General features: G+C 42.8%; 1 protein-coding gene across 3 annotated transcripts in view; it reads right to left on the reverse strand.

Moving 5' to 3' along the window:
* Positions 1-209: 209 nt before the first annotated feature.
* Positions 210-23,253, reverse strand: part of GRID1 (glutamate ionotropic receptor delta type subunit 1) — a 989,717-nt gene continuing 966,673 nt past the window's right edge. For 2 of the 3 annotated variants that reach the window (XM_056849910.1, XM_056849909.1), the window contains one exon: positions 210-683. In XM_056849910.1, the coding sequence (XP_056705888.1) occupies positions 255-683 (429 nt within the window). In that variant the 3' untranslated portion in view covers positions 210-254. The remainder of the gene's footprint in view (positions 684-23,253) is intronic. The other variant, XM_056849911.1, reaches the window with a different exon arrangement.

The following is a 23,253-nucleotide window of genomic DNA, read 5'->3' on the forward strand; positions in this document are numbered from 1 at the left end:
TGAGAATGATCACAAGGAATTTGCCTTTTTTATTCATAGAGAACAAAATTTACAAAGTCATTCATACATTTTTTTTCTATTTTTTGTATTTTTTTTGGTTGGTTTGTTTTTTACTGACTTTGAAAATTGGGAATATTCAAAATACACTTTTTTTTAACCCCACTTCATTCTTTCATTATTTACAGATATGTACAAGAAAAAGGTAAGAGTTTTTCCCCCCCAATTGTATTAAAAAGCTTTGCTGGTTGTTCTCCTTATATGGATGTCCCATGGGATGGCTCCATGGCTTCTGGAATGACTCCCCCCGGCACGGACTGAAAGGACATTGGGATGGGTGTTTTCACAGGGCTCTGACGAAATAGTCCTCCGTTCGGCGATCTGTGTTTACACTGTATAGAGGGCATGGTGGCGGAGCTGCTCAGTGGCAGCGGCAGGTTGCTGCCCGAGGCACCTGTGAGTGTCCTGCTGGCCCCGTGAGCTGCCTGTTCTTGTAAAAATGTGGTGACCGAAAGTTGTGTGTTCTGGTATTCACGCACAGGCTCTAGAGTCTGACCAGGCTGCATGCCACCAATCTCCAAGGCTGAGATTTCAATGGACGCGGGGGAAAGCTGCTTGTGAGCTAAGTCTTCATCAATTAAACTGTTCATACGCCTGTGGACCTGTTCCAGGTTGACTTCTTTGTCCTGTGAGAGAAGAGGGGAGGGGAACCAGTCAATCCCAAAACATGGACAAGAAAAGATGGTGATAGATTTGTCTGCTTGTAATTCAACTTGCCCTTCCACCCAAATACATGCCTTTGTGGTCTGAGTATCCACTGCAGAGTCTACTTGGGGCTACCTTTACAATCTGGAGGAGAGGCTCAAGATCAGGCCTCCATAACCTGTGACCCGGCAAGTATAACATAGCCCATCGTACATGTAGGGCAGACAACCAAGGGCTTAATAAATCGTTCTTGCTGCCCATCAAGTGGTTATCAAACACTTGGCAGTAGCTAGCATACTGTGTTCTTCTTGCTGGATCTCATTAATCTGGCCTCAAATAAAACATGGCAGCCCACGTTTGACAGATGACAAACCGTTATACCAGTCCATATTAAAATAACCTTCCCTATTTCTTGTTCTGAGCTCCAAAGACCAACTAAATGGCTTTTAATGATACAATCACAAGTTTGGTTTTTTTTTCCCATTCTCACTGAGTGTACACAATAACTGATCTTCTCACATTCTGGTGCACCCTGTACATTTCCATTTGTTCAGGAAAATGTTGTACATGGTTTCCTGAACCTAAGGACATAGGAAGAGGGTTAACATGGTGATAGTGAGGGAGTAGCATTTAATAAAGACAATCTGAATCCACTTAATGAGAGAGGTGGCAGAAAGAAAGAAAGAAAGAAAGAAAGAAAGAAAGAAAGAAAGAAAGAAAGAAAGAAAGAAAGAAAGAAAGAAAGAAACTATATTTTACTAAAGAAGTAATCTAGTGATGTCAAAATTTGAGTCTGATAGATCCTTAGAGACCAACAAGATTTTCAGTGTATGAGCTTTAAAGAGTCAAAGTTCTGTTTGTTAGACTCTTGAAAGCTTACACACTGAAAATCTTGTTGGTCTCTCAGGTGCTACTGGATTCAAATCTAGCTCTTCTACTGCCGACCAATATGGCTACCCTCTGAAATCAGTAATGACAAAGGTCTTATAAGTAGGTCACAAATGAAATGGTAGAATCTGGAGATGTTGGGGGCATAGGAAGTTGCAGCAAGAGTTGTTTGGTGGTGGATTTTGTAAATGACATTGATATTAGGAACGAGTAACAAAACATATGAGAGGAGCCAAGTAGAATTGTGCCTGTTCTAAAACCTGTATTAGGTATCTCAGCACTTGCTGCCTGCAGTAGAAGAATGTTGCCCAACAACCAGACAATATGCTAAAGCTATTCATGCTGTCAACCAATGTAATCTGCAAAAGGTTTTCTTCCTAATACCAGATGTTGGGAGGCCAACAAGCATACCCCTAAGAGGCAATTCCCACCTTCAGGTATGTATTCACAGGAGACATCCAACCATACACCCCCCCAAAAAATAAAATAAAACAAAGGGCTGTTCTCAGGTGACCAGAGCATTGTAGTTCTGCCATCACCACTCCCTCGTTGTTTCAGCCAGCTACCATTCTTATCATGTCTGCATACAGGACAACAAACCATGTGGTTTTGTTTAATGATTTGGCGCACAAAGATGCTGGATGTCCATTTGTTTGCAAACAGCAAATTCTGCATGCCTCTGAGACCACGTGGGAAGGGGGGAGGGGTTTACCCCACCAACCCTCACAGATTTGCTAGTTGAGAGTGTGCTTCCTGTGCTGTGAGTAGCATTTTAAAGAAAAACATGTCTCTCCACCCCTTAACTTATTTACAATGGTGCAGGGAAGCCGGGTGTGATTAGCGAAACTGAGCAGGGGTTGAGAAGATCAATTCCCTCTTTACTTCCCCATGTGGTGTCCAATCTGGTTTGAGGCTGCACCCATTAGTAATTTACCTATTACAGATGAATGGAAATCCAAGAACTTCAGTACATCTATCTATGCCCTTGGTTACTTCCCAGGGGAGGCTACACAGCTGAAGCAAACACAGTAAGTGACTGTCTTTATTCAACAAATGTGGCTTCACTCAAAAAGCCTGTATTTAAGAGGGGGGGAAATTGGGCCAAAGGTTGAAACACTGTCCAAGCTGAGGTTTTCGTCTGATTAACTGGCAACACTATCTCATACAAGCTGCAACAAATATAATCCTAAACTGTCATATAAATATGTAACTTGGATCAGACAAAAGTATTGCAGATCTGCACCAATGAGTGGGAGAAATTTATCATGTAGCTCAGATACTTATGAACAAAAGCCACACTCCCAATCCAGACTGAGAAAAGCATTGCTCCTGATGCCTCAGATGATTGATATAAATGGCCATCCCTAAATACCCCTCCAAATGTACCCCCTCCCATGAACATAAGCTTCATAAAGTCAAAACAAAGGCAAATTTCTGGAACAGTACTGAGAAATCCTGAGAAATTCAGTGGCTTGTGACTGAATGTGGGAAGCGGGACTGACGACTGTGACCCTCTTCACACAGCTGACAACTAACAAAAATGTCCAGAACTACTCATTTCACTTGGGGACATACTCAGGAAGCTGCCTTAAGTCAGGCTATTGGTCCACAAAGGAGAGTATTATCTACTCAGACTGACTGAGACTCACCAGATAGCGGTCTTTCACATCACCTACTACCTGATACTTTTAACTGGAGATGCCAGGGATCTACCACTGGGCCGTGGTCAGAATGGCATACATAGGGTTCCCTGTCCCAATCCATCTTTACCTTAACTAGACAATGCAGGTTAGAATGACAGTGACAACTCAAAAGTCAATCAGTGAGTTTCGTGGCCAAGCAGAGATTTAAGAACAAGAATATAAGAAGAGCCCTGCTGGTTCAGGCCAGTGGTACATCTAGTCCAACTTCCTGGAAGGCCAGCAAATAGGGCCTAGAAACCAAGACCTTTCCTAGTAATTAGAGGTTGACTGCCTCTGGTCATGGAAGTTCCCATTAGTTATAGTGGTTAGTTGCTATTGACTGAACTCTCCTCCATGAATCTGTCAACTATTCTTTTAAAGCAATCTATGCTTGTGGCCATTACTGTGTCCACTGGCAGTGAATTCCACAATTTACTCATATGAGAACATACTTACTCATATAATTACCGATTCAACATAGTCATATAAGAACATGAGATCTGAACCCTACTCTCTCCACTTGAAGCCCAGGGCTCTCGCCACTGTACCATATGGGCTTTCTTCCTTCACCTTTTCTCACTTCTGCAAATCATGGCCATATGCCCTTCTTCCAATTAGCCACTCTCCGCCCTAGTTTTCTTTTCCTTCATCTCTGAAGTATGGCAGTTGGGGAAAAAATGGAAATTCACAATGAAAAGTTAATTAAACAGCTTTAGTCAAGCTCTTGTTGTGGACAAGCACTAGTTTTGGTTAGGATGTGAATGAAACAGTGCCCCCAGCTAGTTCAATGGGACCCAAATGAGCAATGCAATATGGCTGGGTAAAGTTTGTTCTCAAGGATCAACCTTACCAAATTAGGGCCATAGGACATAATCTGTATTGGGTCAATTGGATTGTGACTAATATGTTTTTTGTAATGCTGCTGATTACTGATCCCAAACTAATAAAAATTAAAGGGCTTATTTTAAACTTGAAAAAGAATGTTTGCTTTGAGACAGTAAATATTTGGAGGAATAAGGAATTCAGACATTATACGTACCAAAAAAACCTGAAGAATGCCATCTTCTCTTTTTTTTAGGACATAGTTCAACCAATGTTGGATGTTCAAAATTCAGTAAATGTTTAGGTCACACTGGGTAAGTTAAACACGTGTCATTCTCTCCAGCTGAAATCAATGAGACCTCCAACAGTTTAACATTGGCTTGATTTTTCATGGATTATGGATATATGATATATTTTATTATATATGATATATTTATGATATATTTTATTATATATTTTATCCCACTGTTCATGTGCCTTACAATAGCCCTGTGAGGCTGATAGAATGCCCGGTCCAAGATCACCCAGTGTGAGCTTCGTGTGTGTGTGTGTGTGTGTGTGTAAAGTGCCTCTCATCGCAGCAGACTTATGGCAGCCCAGTAGGGTTTTCAAAGCAAGGGACGAACAGAGGTGGTTTGCCATTGCTTGTCTCTGCATAGCGACCCTGGTATTCCTTGGTGATCTCCCATCCAAGTACCAACCAGGGCCAATCCTGCTTAGCTTCTGAGATCTGACAAGATCAGGCTAACCTGGGCCATCCAGGTCAGGGCTGGAAAATACTGATATAGCTAGTGCTATATATCCAGTGCTAGACATAGAGATGGATTTAAGAAATTGAGTAATTAAGATTTAAACAATAGAACAAATTTCAGCTTAAAGTACATACTAAATGATGAAGAAGAATATAAGGAAAAACACTACACTCCCATCCAAGTACCAACCAGGGCCAACCCTGTTTAGCTTCTGAGATCTGACGAGATCAGGCTAGCTTGGGCCATTCAGGTCAGGGCAGTGAGTTTCATAACAGAGTGGAAATGTGAACCCAAATATTAGTCTAGACTTACTCTCAATATAGTGCTTTGGAAAGCATTGTCAATTAAAAAAAAACATTTTTACCACAAGGCAACTAGGAAACTGATACTCCCTACAGATTATATTGAGTATCTGTGACGACCAGATTTTAAAAATGTCAAGGGATGTCAGTATGGCTGCCTGAAAAGGGAATGCAGGGGCATCTCATGCTTATCATGGATAGTCAATAAAAGATTCATTTTGAAATCCTGCTTCCACTCCCTTCATTATTACTCTCCAATTTGTCCAGTCTGTTTCCAAACCCATAATTCCAACTCCATCAGAATCTGACAGAGTCAAGAAGCTATAATAATCAGGCTGCCGAAGGAAGAAAATGGGAGTAACATATTTGTTGCCATTTCCCTCCCACTATGCACTATTAAGCCCCCCAAAAAGTCTGAATAAAGAGCAGGACTTTAATACAAATTAATTGACATCCTCATTAGTCCAGGAATTCAATACTTTGCAAGGTGTAATCACGCTACACAGATAAATGTGGAAAATAAGACTCCATGACATACATTAATGCAGCACTGGCAACAGACCTAGTCAGACATCACATGGAATTTGCTGACTGCGTTACGAAGGCAGTTTTGCTGAGTTTAGTTTAGCAATTACTGTCTCTGATTAAATCTGAGTACAGCTAGAAAAATACTTCTTGAGTCTCCACTGAGTTCCATTGTAACCGTTCAAATACCTTCAGGCAGTGATACAGGAGCTACACATGGCTCTTTGCCACGCCCCTTGTGTCTCTTCTGAACACTGCCCCACATTTTAGAAGGTGGGCAAGGCCCTTGCCTGGTGGGGCTTGCAGTGGGCAGGTGATTCCCCCTCCTTAAAACAGTCGCCGCCGGAAGGACGGGTAAGTGGTGAGCTTCCCTGAGGTGCAAGCTTTATGCCAAGCAAGGAAGAAAACGTGGCCATTTCAGTTACTGGTGATTGCAAAAGTAGCTCTCTGTGGAGCAAGGACCACTGCCTTAATGTCCGCCGTGGCGCCACTGTTCATGTGAAACAATATTTGTGCCTTTGGATTTTAAAAATGGTTTATTTCCATATATATGCGGCATTTGACCATGCCATTTTCAAAGATGATGCTGAAAGATGACTACTGGGGGAAGACTAGGGGGTGAGAACAGAAAATTTGGCCTGTGTGGTCACATTCCATATGGAATCCACGTCATTTCTGTTTTAGATGCTCATCTTTAATGTGATTATCTTGTGAGGATTTTGTGAAAGCTGCTTAGGGCTGAAAAGGACAGCATTCTTTTAATTAAATCATAGATCCTAATAACTCAAGCAAGTAAGGCAGCATACAAACTATCCAGCAACGGGGTGAAAGAAAATAAGGCTGTATCCAACGAGACCAAACCAGAAACGCATTAAAAACGGCCATCAGTTACATTACAGAGCACAAAAAAACATCACCTCAGTCGGAAACAAAATGTTTTGGCTCTCTCAACACATTCAACAATCCATTGTTCATTATCTCTGGAGAAATAATAAAACTCACACAACATTTGGGAGATGAAAAAGATCCCCAAATAAGTTTTGAAAAAATCTTGCAGAAACAAATCTATCCAGTTCTGTTTTGAAATGCAAGACTTTTAGCTCTAATGACTAAGGCCTGTCACAGACTGCCTCATGTAAAGACATTCTTCCAGGGCTTCTTTTCAAGGGCTACATTACAATCTGGCTGCTCTTCAGAAGCTGCATTAAATTACATATTCCTCACAACCAGACGTTTTGTATGTACGAGCTCATAAAGTAGACCAGCCTCCACCATGTGGCTGCCACAAATGCCTCTGGGAACAACATGGAAGCACACCATAGAGAGTTGGTAAACCGGCATGAAACAGCTTGCCGTGTCGAAGAGCCAGAGTATGAAGGAAGCTTTAAGCAGCCTCCTCCATATCCTAGGGATATTGTGAAAAGCAGCCCTTAGAAACAGATGAGATTGAAAAGATGCCCATTTGTGGATGCTATCCCCTGACAAAAACTCTTGTTTACATGGGCCGAGAATCGCAGGCATTTCAACCATTCCCTCTTTACTTTTTCAGGTTACTTAATGGCAAACTCCTTCTAGCTTTGGGTAGACAAGGTAGGTTACTTGCTATTGTGTGCCCAAAGTAATGGTAAAACTAGGCCAATTCACACATGACTTATGCTTTATATAGCACAACTGCAAGGCGTACTGCATATACACTATATACACTACCGCTTGGAGAAGCCTCGGTTGTGAACCAGTTTATACATTAATACACACAACGGAGGTCAGAATGGCTGCCTGGTGCAAAACATAGCCTTGGGGGGCCTTCCTGCAACTGCCTCCTCATACTGTCAGTAGATAACACAGCATATGGAATATCAACACAATAAATGCATTATATCATTTAGTATGCAGCATTTAATGATGATGATGAATAACCCTTGAATAGCCCTTGAAGGGCTGTCCTATAGAAGAGGGTGCCAAACCAAAAATTTGCCGAATTTGCCAAACTGACAGCCCTAATATACACACCATAAAGCCACGATTCACTCTGACCTTGCTTACACAGATATTAACAACAGCAATCTGAAAAGTGATTGTGGATGGTGCTAATTATTCCAGTATTGAGGGCAATATTTGGATTAATGAGCTGACCCTGCTTCTTATGAGTATTTGATAGCTTGGTCAGTGATATTGCACTTCGTATTTTTAATACTTTTATTTTATGGTGTGTATTTTAAGAATCGGTACCACTGAGGAAGGCCTTGTGGCCAAAATGTGCTTGGTTTCAATGATTTTTTAAAACCATTTGTATTGTATTAAAGTTCTGTTAGTTTATCTTACATAACCCATTGGCTTCATACTGTTATTAGGCCATTTGTCAACCTTCTTTGGGTACTGGGTGAGTGAATGCAACATACAGAAGTCAGGCGTCAACCATCACTTGTGTGCAATAGTTGGGGGAAGCATCAAGGAAGTGAAAAGTCAACCTGCCTCCCCAAGCAGTGAGTGGAAAACACCCAAGCTAGAAGATGCTCTCCTGCCTCAGAGAGAGAAGGTGTTAAAGTAACAAAACAACTTTTTAGGTTGATAGAAACAAAGACACAAAATGTGGCTGATAAAGGGACATGGTGACTGAACAAAATGGGTTGGATCCTACAGTGAGAGCCATGCATTCCTTCAGAATTCTTCCTCTGATGCAAGAAGCTGGAAATTGGGTGACAAACTGCCATTGGCAAATAGCTCTACACTTTCCTGCCCTTCGAAATATCTGATACTGTCCTATTTCCCGAGGTGGCAAGTCTCTGCCCCCTTTCCTAGAAAATTGAGAGCTTTCCATGTTCACGTTATCTGGATGGGGATAATACTGCCTCATTTTCTATATTTACAAAGGATTTGCAAACTTGCTGAAGTACCCTTGCAGATCTCCAGGGATCCCCTGATGCCAGTTTGAGAAATGTCTCATGTGTTTGGCCTTTGTGTATGTGAATTCAGCGTGTCAGTGTATCCACGAGATAGCAGTAGGAAGTGAATTTGGAATTCAGTGGCAACTCTAGGGCCATTTATGCTTTGAATGATCTGCCACTCTGCAGACACGTGGTTTTCTGACCCAAATCTTAAAAGCCCTATGCATGGGGGCTTATTGCCCCGAAGAAATCCCAGGGGTAGCAGGAGTGAATTAAATCAATGAAGAACCCCACTGAAAATGCGGACTGTCAGAGTCCCTCCCCCTGTATTGGCTGCCACAGGGTGTTGACAGCGGGCAGGTTGCGAGCTGTGGCGGAGGTCGCCCAGGGCCCCTTGTCGGCTCCTGTACAAGAAAGTATGCTTATGAGGTGGGGGGGAAACAGGCAGCAGTGGCGGCCATGGGGCAGGAAGTCTCTGGTGGCAAGCTGCAGTGTGTTTTATGTTGCTGCTTTAACAATATAACAATTTATTAATATTTTAGCATTTTATTGCTAAAATATTAATAAATTGTTATATCATTAAAACTGCAACGTAAAACAAAACAAAAAAACCCGCTGTGGCTCGCTGCCAGAGACTTCCCACCCCATGGCTGCTACTGCCGCTGCCTTGCCAGCCCAGCAGCCTGCACATTCGTCAACACGCCCCGCCAGCCCAGCAGGGGATTCTTTCATTTGCTCATCTCTGTTCCCGCTGCTGAAACTGACCAGAGAGGACACAAAGTGGGGAGGGAGCTGGCTCCATTCCAAAATCTTGAAACTACTTACAAAAATGGCTTATCTGGGATGGTTTGTGTGAGGGTAGTACAAGCGAGAAGGGGGCAGGGGAAGAGAAAACTTGTAGAGAATATTTACAAATTTTGCCTCAATTAGCTTCACTTTAGGATCAAGGCAAAATTTAAATTCATGATAAAAGAGGTTGCGGAGGTTAAATGATGTTTAGAAGGTTGGTTTTATTTGATCGGCTGCTTGATGGTATGCCAATAAAGGTATTGAAATTTGAAATTTGGATAAAAGAGGTTAAACCATCGGGCAAGTGTGTGGCGGTCGTGGGGTGACCCCTGAAGGAAGGAAAAATCATGAATAACTGAAAAGAAGACCCGGGGTAGTTCTGTGGGGATCATGCAGCTAATAGCCGAGCATAAATGGCCTAGGCCTCATCTTGACGCTTTGAAATAGGAATGGCTTTCTTAATGTTTGCCAGTTCTCTAGAAGGATGACTAAGAGCAGTAAAAGGCAACACAAGCTATGCCAGTACCCAAAGATTATCTGTCTTCTTGACAGATTGTGTTGCTCAGTTGTTGATGCTGTTGGGTAACAATGGTCAAAACATTAAGATCAGTGGTGGGACCCTTTTAATAAATGGGGTAGTTGTTGGCATAACCATTACCACTTCCCAGTCCTCTGGTGTGATTCAATGTCATTTATATCTAAGCTTGTTTTCTAAAGGCTGTGACAAGAGTGCATTTGATAGCCTGCCAAATGCATTGAAGCAAACCTTACAGACCTCTCTGCCCGAGCTCCTTATGAATCGGCATCTGGGTACTAAGCCCTTATCAGAAACTATTTCAGAGTTGATTGAATGTTGATAATTTTCAAATTGCCAGTAAACATAATGGTGGTGGCACTAAGATTAGGGATTCGTAAAACTGCTCCCTGCCAAGGAAATATTATTAGTCTTATCAAAACTCTTTTAGTGACCTTTGAAATCCTTCAGAGCTTTCAACTTGCATTGAATTTTGCTCCAAGTTAAATGACAGCATAGGAATGAACAGAACCTTCGGGGGGGAGGGGGAATCCACACGTGTTACCTGAAGGCTTCTGACTTCCCTTGAACTGTTCAAATATCGTGTAATATTTCTCCTGAGGTCAAACGCCCACATTTTTTTTCAAATGTTGCTCGGAAACACCTTTTAGAAAAGTATACATGCATAGGGCTGGCTGATTGCCACACATTGGTGGGCACTTTCCCACTTGAACACACACAGTCCAAAATATGCAGTTTCTAAAAAATAATAAAAAAACCCCCACTCAACTCCCCCCCCCCCATTCCTCTCCTTTTAAATGAACAGGGAGAATCCCCCAAAATGGTTATGGCATTTTAACATTCGCTGTAAGGTCTACCTCAGAAATGGACACTCCAGCATAGAGTAAGTCAAGTCACATGCAGGATGGAACATTGTCTTTAGGATTTCCAGTGGCCCTTCACAAACTTGGACAGGGAAGGAGAAAGATCCAAAAGCAGCAAAACAATCAAAACAAGTGTGTTTGCAGAACTTAATTTGCTATTATACACATATGGCTTCTGATTCCCAGAGTTAAGGGAGGAGCTATAGCTCAGTGACAGAGCACATGATTTGCCTGCTTGAAGTCCCAAATTCAAACCCTTCTATAGCCACCTAAAATGTACTGTATTGTACTTATTCGTATGCAAGATACATTGAGCCTCAAAGGCAGATGATATACAAAGTAAATACATAAAAACAATCAAATTAAACCTAAAAGGGCATCAGGCAGGAGGAGGGATGGGAAAGATCTGAGTCCTTGAAAAGGTGCTGCCGATCAGTCAACAAGGTCCTGAATTAGAGAGACAAATGGTCTGACTCCATACAAGGCATTTTTAAGAGAAAAACCACTGGGGGAAAAAACCACTGAAAAAAACCACATGACAACTTATATAGGAAAACTGCACATCAAGTGAGGTTTTTTGTTGGTTTTTTTAATAGCCATGCCAAGATTTTTAAAAATGGCAGCGTTTAAGTGTTTGGGGAAAATGTACTTGGTGTTACTGAAGTACATGGAATTGAAATAGTAAGGAAGGGGGAGCACCTAGGACGTTTTAGGGAGTGACGGTGAGCATCGGATTTTTTATTCCACACAGGGTTTTACGAATGATCACCTTGGTTTTGAAACCCAACCTTACCTCAGTGGCAATCTCCAGGGAGGAAAAAAAAGGAAAAGAAGAGGGAGGGGAGGGAAAAAAAGATGAAATAGTGTGGATTATAGAAATTTAAGTACAGAGGTGGAGCACAAAAATGCCACATGCAACTGATGCTGGCAAACGAAACAGAATTCCGTACTGTTTTTGAATTCACTTTTTATAAAACCGTCCATTAAAAAACATGTGGTTCAGGCGGGACATAATTTCACATGGCTGTTTGGTTGATTATTGGTGGTGTTCTACATTTAATGTCATTTTGCCACGTAACATGAAATACCTTTTTCAGAACAGTCTTAGTTGTTTTCAGCTATACTTTGGCTACAATCCAACACATACTTTTTTGGGAGGAAGACGCATTGAATTCACTTCCTGAATTCAATCGTAGCCTTTTATGCATGGCTGTTTTCCTCTAAGTCACCCCCCCCCCGACTACTTCTGGGCTTCGTTTTGATTATGCATGTATTTTCTGACCTTCAGAGGTTGCCGCGCTCTCCCAGCACATTTTCTCCATGTTTTCTGCTAAACAGCATCCAGAAAATTTGGGGGAAACACGTGGAGAGAGCGAGGCGGCCTCTGAAGGTCGGAAAATGCAAGCATAATCAAAACGAAGCCCCGAAGTAGTTGGGGGGGGGGGAGGGCTAACTGCAAGGGAGACAGCCATGCATAAAAGGCCCATGTTACAAGTCCAGGAGAGTTTGACTAAACCAATTCAAACGAACCAACCCTGTTCTTGTAGGTTATCCGGGTTGTGTGACCGTGATCTTGGTATTTTCTTTCCTGACGTTTCGCCCACAGCTGTGGCAGGCATCTTCACAGGAGCAACACTGAAGGACAGTGTCCGAGACGCTGTCCTTCAGTGTTACTCCTCTGAAGATGCCTGCCACAGCTGCTGGCGAAATGTCAGGAAAGAAAATACCAAGACCACGGTCACACATCCCGGATAACCTACAAGAACTGATGAACTCTGACCGTGAAAGCCTTCGACAAACTAACCCTGCTTTTTTCAGTCAGTGAGCTTAATTTTTTTTAAAAAGTAGGAACCATGTTTTCCCAAATTTGACTCGTTTTTTTTCATGCCTTTGCCTCCAACCAACTAATTCAAATATTGTTTGAAGCTCAGCTGATATACCGTATTTTCCGGCGTACAAGACGACTGGGCGTATAAGACGACCCCCCATTTTTACAGTTAAAATATAGAGTTTGGGATTGTCCTGAGTCCACGGCCTGGGGCCGGCCCTCGGGACTGCGCCCCAACCCCACGGCCAACCCCGGTCCTCCTGGGGCGGGGAAGAAGAGGGGGACGGGGGCGAGAGTAAGGGCCCTCGAGAAGGGCGAGGCTAAAGGCAAGGGGAGGACTGAGCCGACGGCCCGTGGAGGGCGAGGCTAAAGGAGGGTTTGGAGGGGAGGGAAGCCCATAAAGACAGAAGCTGAAGCGGAGGCCGGGGAGGAAAGGGGGCATGTTGGGTGTGCTAGGCGGCAGCCAAAACACCCTGTGCCGGGAGAAGAGAGTGGCCACCCCAGCCCCGGCCAGCCAGCCGCATGCCTGCCTTGCGCTGCCGCTGGAGCGCAGCCGAGCACTTCCCTCCGTGCACCCCGGCGCACCTGGCTCTGACTCCGAGCTGGGCAGTGAGCGCCCTCTCCGGGCTCGCCTCCCCTCCCTCCTTTGCCGGACATGGACAGAGCGGAGGCGGCTCCCCAGGCAGATTCTGCAGTCCGGCTCGGAATTCAGCATCCGGCGTATAAGACGACACCCGGCGTATAAGACGACCCCCGACTTTTGAGAAGATTTTCCTGGGTTAAAAAGTAGTCTTATACGCCAGAAAATACAGTAATAAAAATATCCAAACCATAAGACTGCTGAAAGTGACTGGCAGACATTAGCATATTTATTTTGATTCTTTTAGTGTTCATTTTTTTTAAAATGTTATAATGAATGTTCACCATTTTGAATAGTGCTTTTGGAGCAGGAGCATGGGGCTGTCATAGGTGGATGGGGAGAGGGCAAAAGCCAGGAACACAAATAACGGGTGGGGGGAAGGAATGTTCTTCAACAGTTCTACTGTGCTTTCCCCTACAATGACGGTATCACTGCAAGTCATACCCTTGCAGATAAACCCAGTTTTGAGTATTCTCTCATAGAATTAAGCCAAAGGACAGGAAACACAGCAATAACTTTGGTAAAATGCTTGTGCCTTGTTAGCAACACGTGACTCTTTCACTTACAGAGTGGAAAACTTGGATTACTTTTCCCAGTGACATTCTAACTATGTACCATGTGTGTGTGTGGTGGACCATTATCCAGTATACCTCTGTCCATGAAACCTCTGCGTATTGATAAGGCTTCCCATATATGGCCTATGCAATATGCATTTTTTGCATGGTCAGTTTTGATGCTCGCTCAAAGCTCTTTTTAAAATGCGACTTTAAAAATGCATATTCACGGTCCTGATGCAAAAGGAGAAATTCCACCACCCCCACTCGCCTGCTTCTGTGTTCCTGTTTGCATAGCCATTAGCATGCACATAGATAATGCGCCTCTGTTGTTTTGCATAGTTCCTTGAGGGGGATTCTTCGTGGCAAACACCAAATGTTTGTTAAATGTGTTAAATGGGCTCTTTACTAATGCAAAGCAGGTGTGTGCCGGCTTCGCAGTCACTTCTGGAATGACGGTTCAGCATGCAAAATTTAAAAAAAAATATGCGGGGCAATTAAACCTGGAATGTGCTGCTAATTACCATGCAAAAATGGCCATAGTTTCTGAGGACCGATCCCCTTGGTTCTCTGGAAAAAAACAGAAACTTAAGTCCTAGCTACATGATACACAGTCCTCAGGTTGGGACCAAGTACACCATGAGAATTATCCATCCAATATGTGGTGGTGAGTTCTTTACTAGGAATTCGGTGCACAGGACCTGATACAGATCAGGACCATACTGCATGGGAAGAGAGTGCTTATGACTTTCCTTCTGCCCCATAGTCCTGACCTGAAATGGTCTTGGGAGAGTGCTATTTGATCTGTTGGGGAAAACGTCGTGTACCCCACCAGTACACATGTAGTCCCCAAAGGGCAAGGAGAACTTCTGGGCCATTTCAGTTTGGGGAAATGGTAGTGAGGAGGTTGAAGCAGCTACTCAAACACCATGGTCCCAATTTGGACCATGGTGACGCATTGATGGGTATTCCATGCACCTTGGAATTGAGTTCCCACTGGAGAAATTGCAAGCATAGGTAGATCATATGGACCTGGGGGAAAACATAATGTGAAGTTAGGCCCAGAAACACAAACCAACCTGATGATCCACAGTTTGGGGGTTTGGGGGGGAATGTCTGTAAACTGTAGTACATTCTTTCAGTGCTCTCAATTGGTAAGGCTTTAAGCAGTCTATGTCCCAAATTAAACACACACCTTATCCATAGAAATGAACACAGTGGTAAACAGGAATGGACCAGAGTTTGAAACTGTTCAGTGTTTTGGATTGGAATAACTGCTTGAAACCTGTTCTTTCAGCCATCACAAAAGTGATCACCTTAATGGTTAGGTTTTCACATCTTGTCAAGCTTTTATTGGCAGGGTGGGCGTTGAACATTTGGGGAGAGGTAAACAGCCAGTGCTATTTTGCATATGAATGCCATTTGTTTCCAGGAATTCTTGCCTATCAGCAGCATCACAGGAATGTTAACATTGTTTTACTTTAAAAAAATGTAGTAGAACACTTGCAAACTTCTTTTTATTCTGTCAATTTTTCCCTTTTGCATTTCATGCTCATTTTATTCACTACTATCAGTAAAGAAATGGAGATAGCCCCCAGTGCATTTTGTGCCCAGTATGAGACACTTCCATACTTAACTCAGTGGATACCTGGAGACCTATTGATTTTAGATAGGGTTATATCACATGTGCTCTTAAAAGTTAGTTTTTATGTGCTTAAAGGCCCTGTTCTTATTTTATTTTCTGACAGGGTAAAGTCCATTTCATGCAAATGAGCACTAGGGATGATGAGGACCAAGCAAGTAAAGCAATCTACTGGAATCTAGATGCTCCATGTTTTGAGACAACATGCTAACATTCACCTTGTGGTGGCTGTCTGAGTTTACCATACACTGCACCTTGAGATGATATAGCTAAATGAGGATCTTGTTCAGCGTTAATGACTAAAGTCACCAGCCAATGAGTAAATGGCTTTATAAGAATTCACCAGCGGTCTCACTGGGCCCAATCCAACTATGAGTTTGCATCTCATTGACTTAAATGTAATCTGAGCATCACATATGATGGAAGGAGGTGTGGCTCAGTGGAAGAGCCTCTGGTTTGCATGCAGAAGGTCTCAGATTCAACCCGTCATCTCCAGTTGAAAAGACCAGGCAGTAAGAGATGCAGAAGACATCTACCTAAGATCCTGGAGAGCTGCTGCCAGTCTTAGAAGACAAGATTGACCTTGATAGACCAACGGTATGAATCAATATAAGGCAGCTTCAAAGTTGCCAGTTTTCAGCTTTTTGTAATATATTCACAAGGCACAGTACACAACATTATTTGCTGCATTTTGCTTTCTTCCTTTTCAATCACTCGCACATGCACACTTACATGAGCACAGTATCAAGTAGAAACTAGCACGTGCGAAGGGCCCAGTGAAGATCAGCTATCACAAACAGGCCTTTCACACCCACTGCTAGGTCAGACATGATGCATTTCAATAGCATCAATGACATACAAGTACTGCTTGAAAAATAAAGTGGCCATAAGGATATGTGAACTTGTATGTGCTAAGGGTGAAAGCACGCCACTGCATTCATTTATTTCATTATTAATTGATTTAATTGTTTTTGCCAACTTTGAACAGTGACAGTTTGCCTCAAAAAAACTAGAACTATTTTGTCAGTGGTGTATTTCCTGCTCCCCAAAGTTTATTAAGACTTAGAAAATTAAAATACAATACAGTGTGTATGAGAAATTTTAGGGGGGGAAAAGTACAAAGATTTTAGACATGAGATACAGGAAAAAACATAAAAAGCAACATAAAATATAAGCATACAGTGGAAAATATAATAATATTTACATATGTCTTGGGGGTAGGGGCACACCATAACTTCCGGGATCCATCAGAATGGAGGCCACAGACATCACATATTTCAATTAACAGATTCTTTATTACTGTTTGTTCTTTCGCAGTCAGCTCCTCTTTGACCTTTCCTTCCCCTTGGTCTTAGGGCAAGGACTGCCTGCGAGTCTTGCATAGCCCTAAACTACACAGGACAGCCCATTTGCCTTGGATGGGGGGGTTGCTTTTCTCTTTCTCTTCGGCCTGCTCTCACCATTTTTTCTATTCCATAGGGCTGAGCTCTGCTTCTGTTCTCTCCACTGTCCCCACTCCTTCTCTCACATGTCCTCCTTCCCACTCTGTCCGGTACCCCTCACTCAGGTCCACACCCCAAGCAAACAAGCCCGGCGTGCAGCAGCCTTTCCCCAGCCAAATCATTCCTACAGGTCAGGCTGTCTTACTGCCTGCTTGTTGCCACCCCAGTCCCTGGCCCTCACCTATGGCTTGCCCCCCTCCCACCCCACAGGCTCACTCTCCTCCCAAGGTGATGCAATAATTCAAATGTTTGTGTTTTTCTTAACATGGAATAGAAAACATGGCTAGAGAAAAAAATAATCATTTAAGAGTGGAATAAAATCAGGCAAATAATACAAAAGGTAGGTACGAAATGGTTAAAATAAGAGGTAATAGACTATGTGGTATCATAAATTTATGAAAGTACTCAGCCCCCAAAATAGTTTAATTAACCAAAGTATACAGAAGTGCCAGTTGCTTGTGCTACATCTTGGGGCTTATCCATGTTTAAGTATAATGGAGCTAGACTGCAAGTGTTACAGGACAGTTATTATCAGTCGACTCTAGTGTTATTTTTTCTATTCTCAAGAATCAAATGTTTTCAGGGGTAGCTAGAAGCTAGCAGCCTCGTGCTATTGGACTGTACCATTTCAGACTGCAGATGGGGGACTCAAATATTTGACTACTCTCCTATATTTTTAAAACATCTTGCACATACAAGACTAGCATGTGTGCAAGCAATTTCTTGCCCAGCCTTCTTGCAAATGCACTGGCTTTCAACGTTTGTAGACTTTATGATACAAGCAAACATTCAAACACTATTCCCCTATCCCGCAGCCGGAAGGGAGGAAATGCAGCAATGGATGTGTCACATGAGGCTGCTGATTGTGTAGCTTGGATCTAAGACAGCAAACACGTTTTTTCAGTGCAAACATTTCGAGGTAGGTTAGAATTAATGCACTGTGATCTCCCATTGTATAATTCTGACCAGTGCACTGTAGGGAAGATAAGGCACAAAACAGGTAGAGACAGCATACCCAGGAGAAGGAGAAGCTGAACCATCCTACTGAGGTAGAGGATACTGTGACAATATTGTAGGGAAAACATCTTCAGGAGTCAAAGTTCTCGAAACTGGAGCCTTGTGTGATTTTGATAGGAGGAATTGAGTTGGCAGGAAGATGGTAAAAGGCACCGACAATGACAGAATTTTAGCTTCTACAATGCTAGTCTCAAATTAAAGAAGATGGCAGCCAAGAAGGAAAAGTAATCTTTGTGGAGTATTTTTCATATGGTCTGATAAGAATGTGAGCAAGGAGCAGTTAGGCAAACATGACTCACATCGTGATGGTTAGCTGAAGCACAACAACGCTGTCATATCAAGATGATCCTATGGATCTCTAACAGTCAGTTGTTTTCTTTATCTACTCTGGAAGGTGAAAAAAGAAAGGATCCTTTGCACAGCTGTTGCAAGCACAATGGTGGTCAAACAAGCCTATTGCAAAAAAAGACACTACTTGAAAAATTTAATACAATATTTGGTTCTTGATTAGAGTATTCTACAATTAGGATGGACCATTGGTTGTCCAAAGAGTGGATTTGGTGACTTTCAAATAAATTTTATTCTGTCCCCTGGTGGACATAGTGGAAAGATTGCGCAGTTTCACTGACAGGGTCCAGAATATTACTTTCAAAAATTAAAAGAGAAATTTTGCACACTTCTCATTGGATTTTGCCTGCTGTTTCCAAGATATGTCTTTCTGCGCTTTTACAATTCTCAAGTCCTTACTGCTACATGGTTCTCTTTTATGAGAGAGCCTGAACACCTGTGAGTAAGGTCAGATATCTGGAAAGATTTTGGCCATCCCTGTTGTATAGGAGAGTGTCTATTTAGTTCCCGATACAAGGAACTAAATACAATCTTTGTATACATGCAAAATGGACAGACCCTTGGCCATTCACCCAAAGAGAAGCAGGGACTCCAAGTTCTCCAAAATCTGGTTAAGACAAGAGCAGCTTGGCAGAAAATTACAACGGGATCTGAGGTTTTGCAAGGACTCCAAGGCACTCCCATAACTCCCAGCTAGTACAGCATGATCAATTCACCACAATGTTAAAGACAGTTCTGTGCACGAACTACAGATGTACACGTACAAATATTCCTGATATCAAAGTGAACAGGGGAGCCTGTGTATCATATGATCCATACAGAAGTTTTTGTCGCTCCTCCTCCCAATTGCATCAGGGTTTTGTTTTTTGCTTCCATGTGACATCACTGTGCAGTTGTCCACCTCCTGGGTTTTGATGCATTTCTTCTTCAGATCTGCTTTGGTATGATCTTTCTGGAAAACTATACTGAAAGTAGGTTTGGGATTCAGGTGGACGAGAAGGTGAGGATTTCCACACTTCCCCACCTACATTCATTGGGCATTCCCTATTCCCCACTCTACCATCGGCAGACTTTTTTTAAAAAAATGGCAGTAGTTTATTGTGATATAACTGCTACTTGCAAAAAGTACTCTGGTGGTGATGGGAGGGGCTAGCACTGATAACCCCCTATGTGTAGAGCTTCTACTGATGCTGTGACTGCCTCTGAATTGGCCATGGCAATGAGAGAACAACCAGGAATAAGTGCTGTGCGGAGGCAACCCATGTCCATCCCAGTAGGGCTGTGAAGCTTTTTTCGGCATTATTTTGGTTTGGGTTTAATAAACCCGAAATTTTTTCAAAAATACAAAAAGCCAAATATAATGGATTCAGCTTTTCAAATAATTAAAAAATGTTGGGTCTATTAAAACTGAACCCAAAAAATTTGTTGCTGCTGGGGGGCTCAGATCCCCACTGCTTGTCGGCTCCTGCCTCCATGAGGTCTTGTTTTAATGAAACAGATATGTGAATGGGTTCTAATATTCATAGTGTGTGGAAGAGACCCAGACATTGGCAGTAATAAAAAGTGGCTGATCACCTACAGGAACTCAGATAATGGAGGATCATCCAAATGTAAATTTCTTTTAAACCAGATGTAATCAGGCAGTTTAGACCATGTCAAATGCCTTTTCAGTTTTAATATACTGAACACGTATCCCTCTGGGAGAAAGTCTATTCTGGCATTTCAGGCACACCGTTCTTCTATTAACTGATTTCACTGGGAGCAATCACACTAATCTATGTAAAACAAATTATCCAAGGATGTCAGAAATCTGTGCCAGAATGTATCTGAATTCAGAACCAACAAGCTTGTTTCTCATAGAACATTCTTAACCAAAGGAAGTATTTACATTTGCAGCTGAATAGTTTATCAGCTGTGTGAACAGGAGGAAGGGTCAGTAACAATAGAAGATCTAGTGTGCAATGTGCCACTGTGTCAAAAATCCATTATAAAAAGGAACAATGGTTGTTGAATTCTGGAAAACTATGACCAATTGCTAAACACAGCCAAGTTTGAACCCCCACCTGTTGTGGAAATGAGACAAGCACCCCAGGGCTGTTTCAGGTCAGGAAAATGTAATGTGTGCGGTGGGGAGGGGCTTAAGGCCCCTTATCTCAGTGCATCATGGTCCCAATCTGAATTGGGCCCATGCACCCCTAGTAACCCAACAAGGAACTCCAGGAACAAATATGATGGAAAGTCCTCATGGCAGCTATTAGGACTTTACAACATCTGACTTGAACTTCACCGACAGCATCTAACTTTGGGGGCTTTTTGCCAACTGATAAAACGTTGCAGCTATACATTCAAAAGGACAGGTTTATAAGGCTCATTCCACACTCTTTTTGATTGCTGTTGCTTCCAGATCAAAGCAAGGAATAGCAAACTGACACTAGATAGCTATAAGGTGTCTTCTTGGAACCAAGGAAAGGTGCACACCATCCATATTCTGAATGACGAGGTAGCCAAGGCGATGAATGGACTTTAGAGTCATTCTTAGCTCTGCATTAAAACCTTAAAGAGCAAACTGAACAAGTCAAGGAAACATTCCTCCATTTTCTCCAGCTATCAGTTTCAGTTTCAGTCACCTTTAATTGCATGATTTCTCCAGCTATCAACATGACTATGTATTCCAAGGAACTAGCTGTCATTATTTTTCGCCCCAATGTAATCTTACTGAACATAGGTCTGAAGCTCCCCAGAAGAAAATCCTTAAGAACTATTTTTCCATCTAAATTTTTATCCATGGGACGCTCTAATATCAGTTTAAGATCCTGGTAAGGCTGACAAGATTTGATGGTCTGAAAAACGCACTATGGTACTACCACAAGATATGGTGATGGCCACTAGAGTAGATGGCTTTAAAGGGGCTCTATACATGGAGGAGCCCTACCACTTCACTTAGCAAAGTTTGAAACTTTCCTCCAGCCTAAGCAGCCATCATCCAGCTCAAGTGGCTTATTTTTTTTCTGGTGGAAGAACCACATGTAGAAAGAAGGTTCTTTGGGTTGAGGAAGGTTTCAAATGTTGCTAAGTGGAGTGATTGGATACAGACCAAGGTCTACCAGTTACTATTAGATATGATGACTCAATGGAACCCCCATGGTGACTGTAAGTTGCAGAGGGGTAATGCCAGGGGATGGCTACTGCCTTCATGTCCTGCTTGTGAGCTTCCCTTGCTGGCATCTGACCATCACGGTGAAAATCAGGATACTGGACCATAAGTCTGATCCAGTAGGAATTTTCTTGTGCTAACAATGATGAGTAAGCATGGCACACATGAAGTACTTGTTTGTCAGCACAATAGTTCTCAGTACAAGGCAGTAAATGTTCTAGAGCTTTTGCAATTAATATTTAGGCCTTGAGAATTCCAAGAAGAGAGAATCATATTTGGAAATGTTGACCTTCTACAGAACTAAGGAAGCTACTAACATCTAGAACACTGTAGGAAATTTATGTCTGAAACAGGCAGAGAAAAAAACAGAAGAATCATATCAAGGAAAAACAAGAGATTGGAGAATCAGTTCCCAACTGAATGGAAGAAGCAACTCATTATCTAGTTAAAACACCTTGATATGAAACACAACCGACTTCTGTTAATTATATCTTTCTTGTATTTTTTGCAACTTTGTGGCATCATCAATATATCTATTTCTGAACTTTGCCATAGAGGATATAACTGAGAGCACCACAAAAGAGAGCAAGGGACAGACTGGGGGGATTTCTCTGCAACCCCATAGTTGCAGGAAAAAGTAAAAAAAAAAATACATAGGGAATTAAAATCCCCCCCAAATAACAGAAACAATGGCTTCAGCTTTAATAAAAGAATACTCATGAGATTCTCAGTGGCTGCTGGAGGTTGGCTAGGAAACCATAATGATATTGTGAAGCCTTCCAAGCCATGGTTTCTGTAAAACAAAACCATGGGGTGGGAGGGAGCAACGGTGGACTGGGAGACCAAAATAGCCTTGGAACAGGTCCGGCAGGGGTAGGGAAGCAGAGAAAGCTGAAGACAGGAGGGGAGTTAAAGGTAGGTTGGCTGGTGGGTGAGAAAGAGAGAAGGAATCAGGGAAAGGGAGAGAAGCCACGGGGGCTGCCAGGGAAGGGAAGGAAGAATTAGTGGGTGTGGGGAATGCAGGAGAAAATGAGATCATAGAATCATAGAGTTGGAAGGGACCACTAGGGTCATCTAGTCCAACCCTCCGCACAAAACATGAAATTCACAACTACTGCCCCCCCCCAGTGACCCCTACTCCATGCCCAGAAGATGGCCAAGAGGCCCTCCCTCTCATGATCTGCCTAAGGTCATAGAATCAGTGTTGCTGACAGATGGCCATCTAGCCTCTGCTTAAAAACCTCCAGGGAAGGAGAGCTTATCACCTCCTGAGGAAGCCTGTTCCACTGAGGAACCGCTCTGTTAGAAAATTCTTCCAAATGTCTAGATGGATACTCTTTTGAGTTTGCTCCCTATGAGTCCTTGTAAGCCCCCACTTGTCACATATCTAATAGTCAAGTATGATCTCCCTGTGAGGATTTTAAAACTCTGCAAGGGGGGGGGGGCACACAGGGCTAAGGTAGATCTTTTTGCATGACAATTCATGTGAACACAAATCTCAGGGAAAAGGTGTTTAGGCAGCATACCAGGTTGCTGTAGCAACCCAAAATGAGTTGCAAAAACTTGGCCACTTGGCGATCAGAAGCCCGAGCAAGCTATGGCTTGCCCTCTTCCACAAAACTGCTTCTCCTCTCCTCCTTTGCCATGCCAGACACAACCGGTAGGGTGTATTGGTGGAAGAAGATGGGAGAGAAGACCAGGCAGCAGGGTGAATCGAGGGAGGAAAATGATGGGCAGGCAGAAAACAGCCAAAGGAGGAGGAAAGGCCAGACAGGTGGAAGAAAAAGAAACTGAGCAGGCAAGTCAGTGGGAGAGGGAGACAG

This window comes from Euleptes europaea, chromosome 5 (assembly GCF_029931775.1).
Source record: "Euleptes europaea isolate rEulEur1 chromosome 5, rEulEur1.hap1, whole genome shotgun sequence".
In the NCBI taxonomy this organism is placed as follows: domain Eukaryota; kingdom Metazoa; phylum Chordata; class Lepidosauria; order Squamata; family Sphaerodactylidae; genus Euleptes; species Euleptes europaea.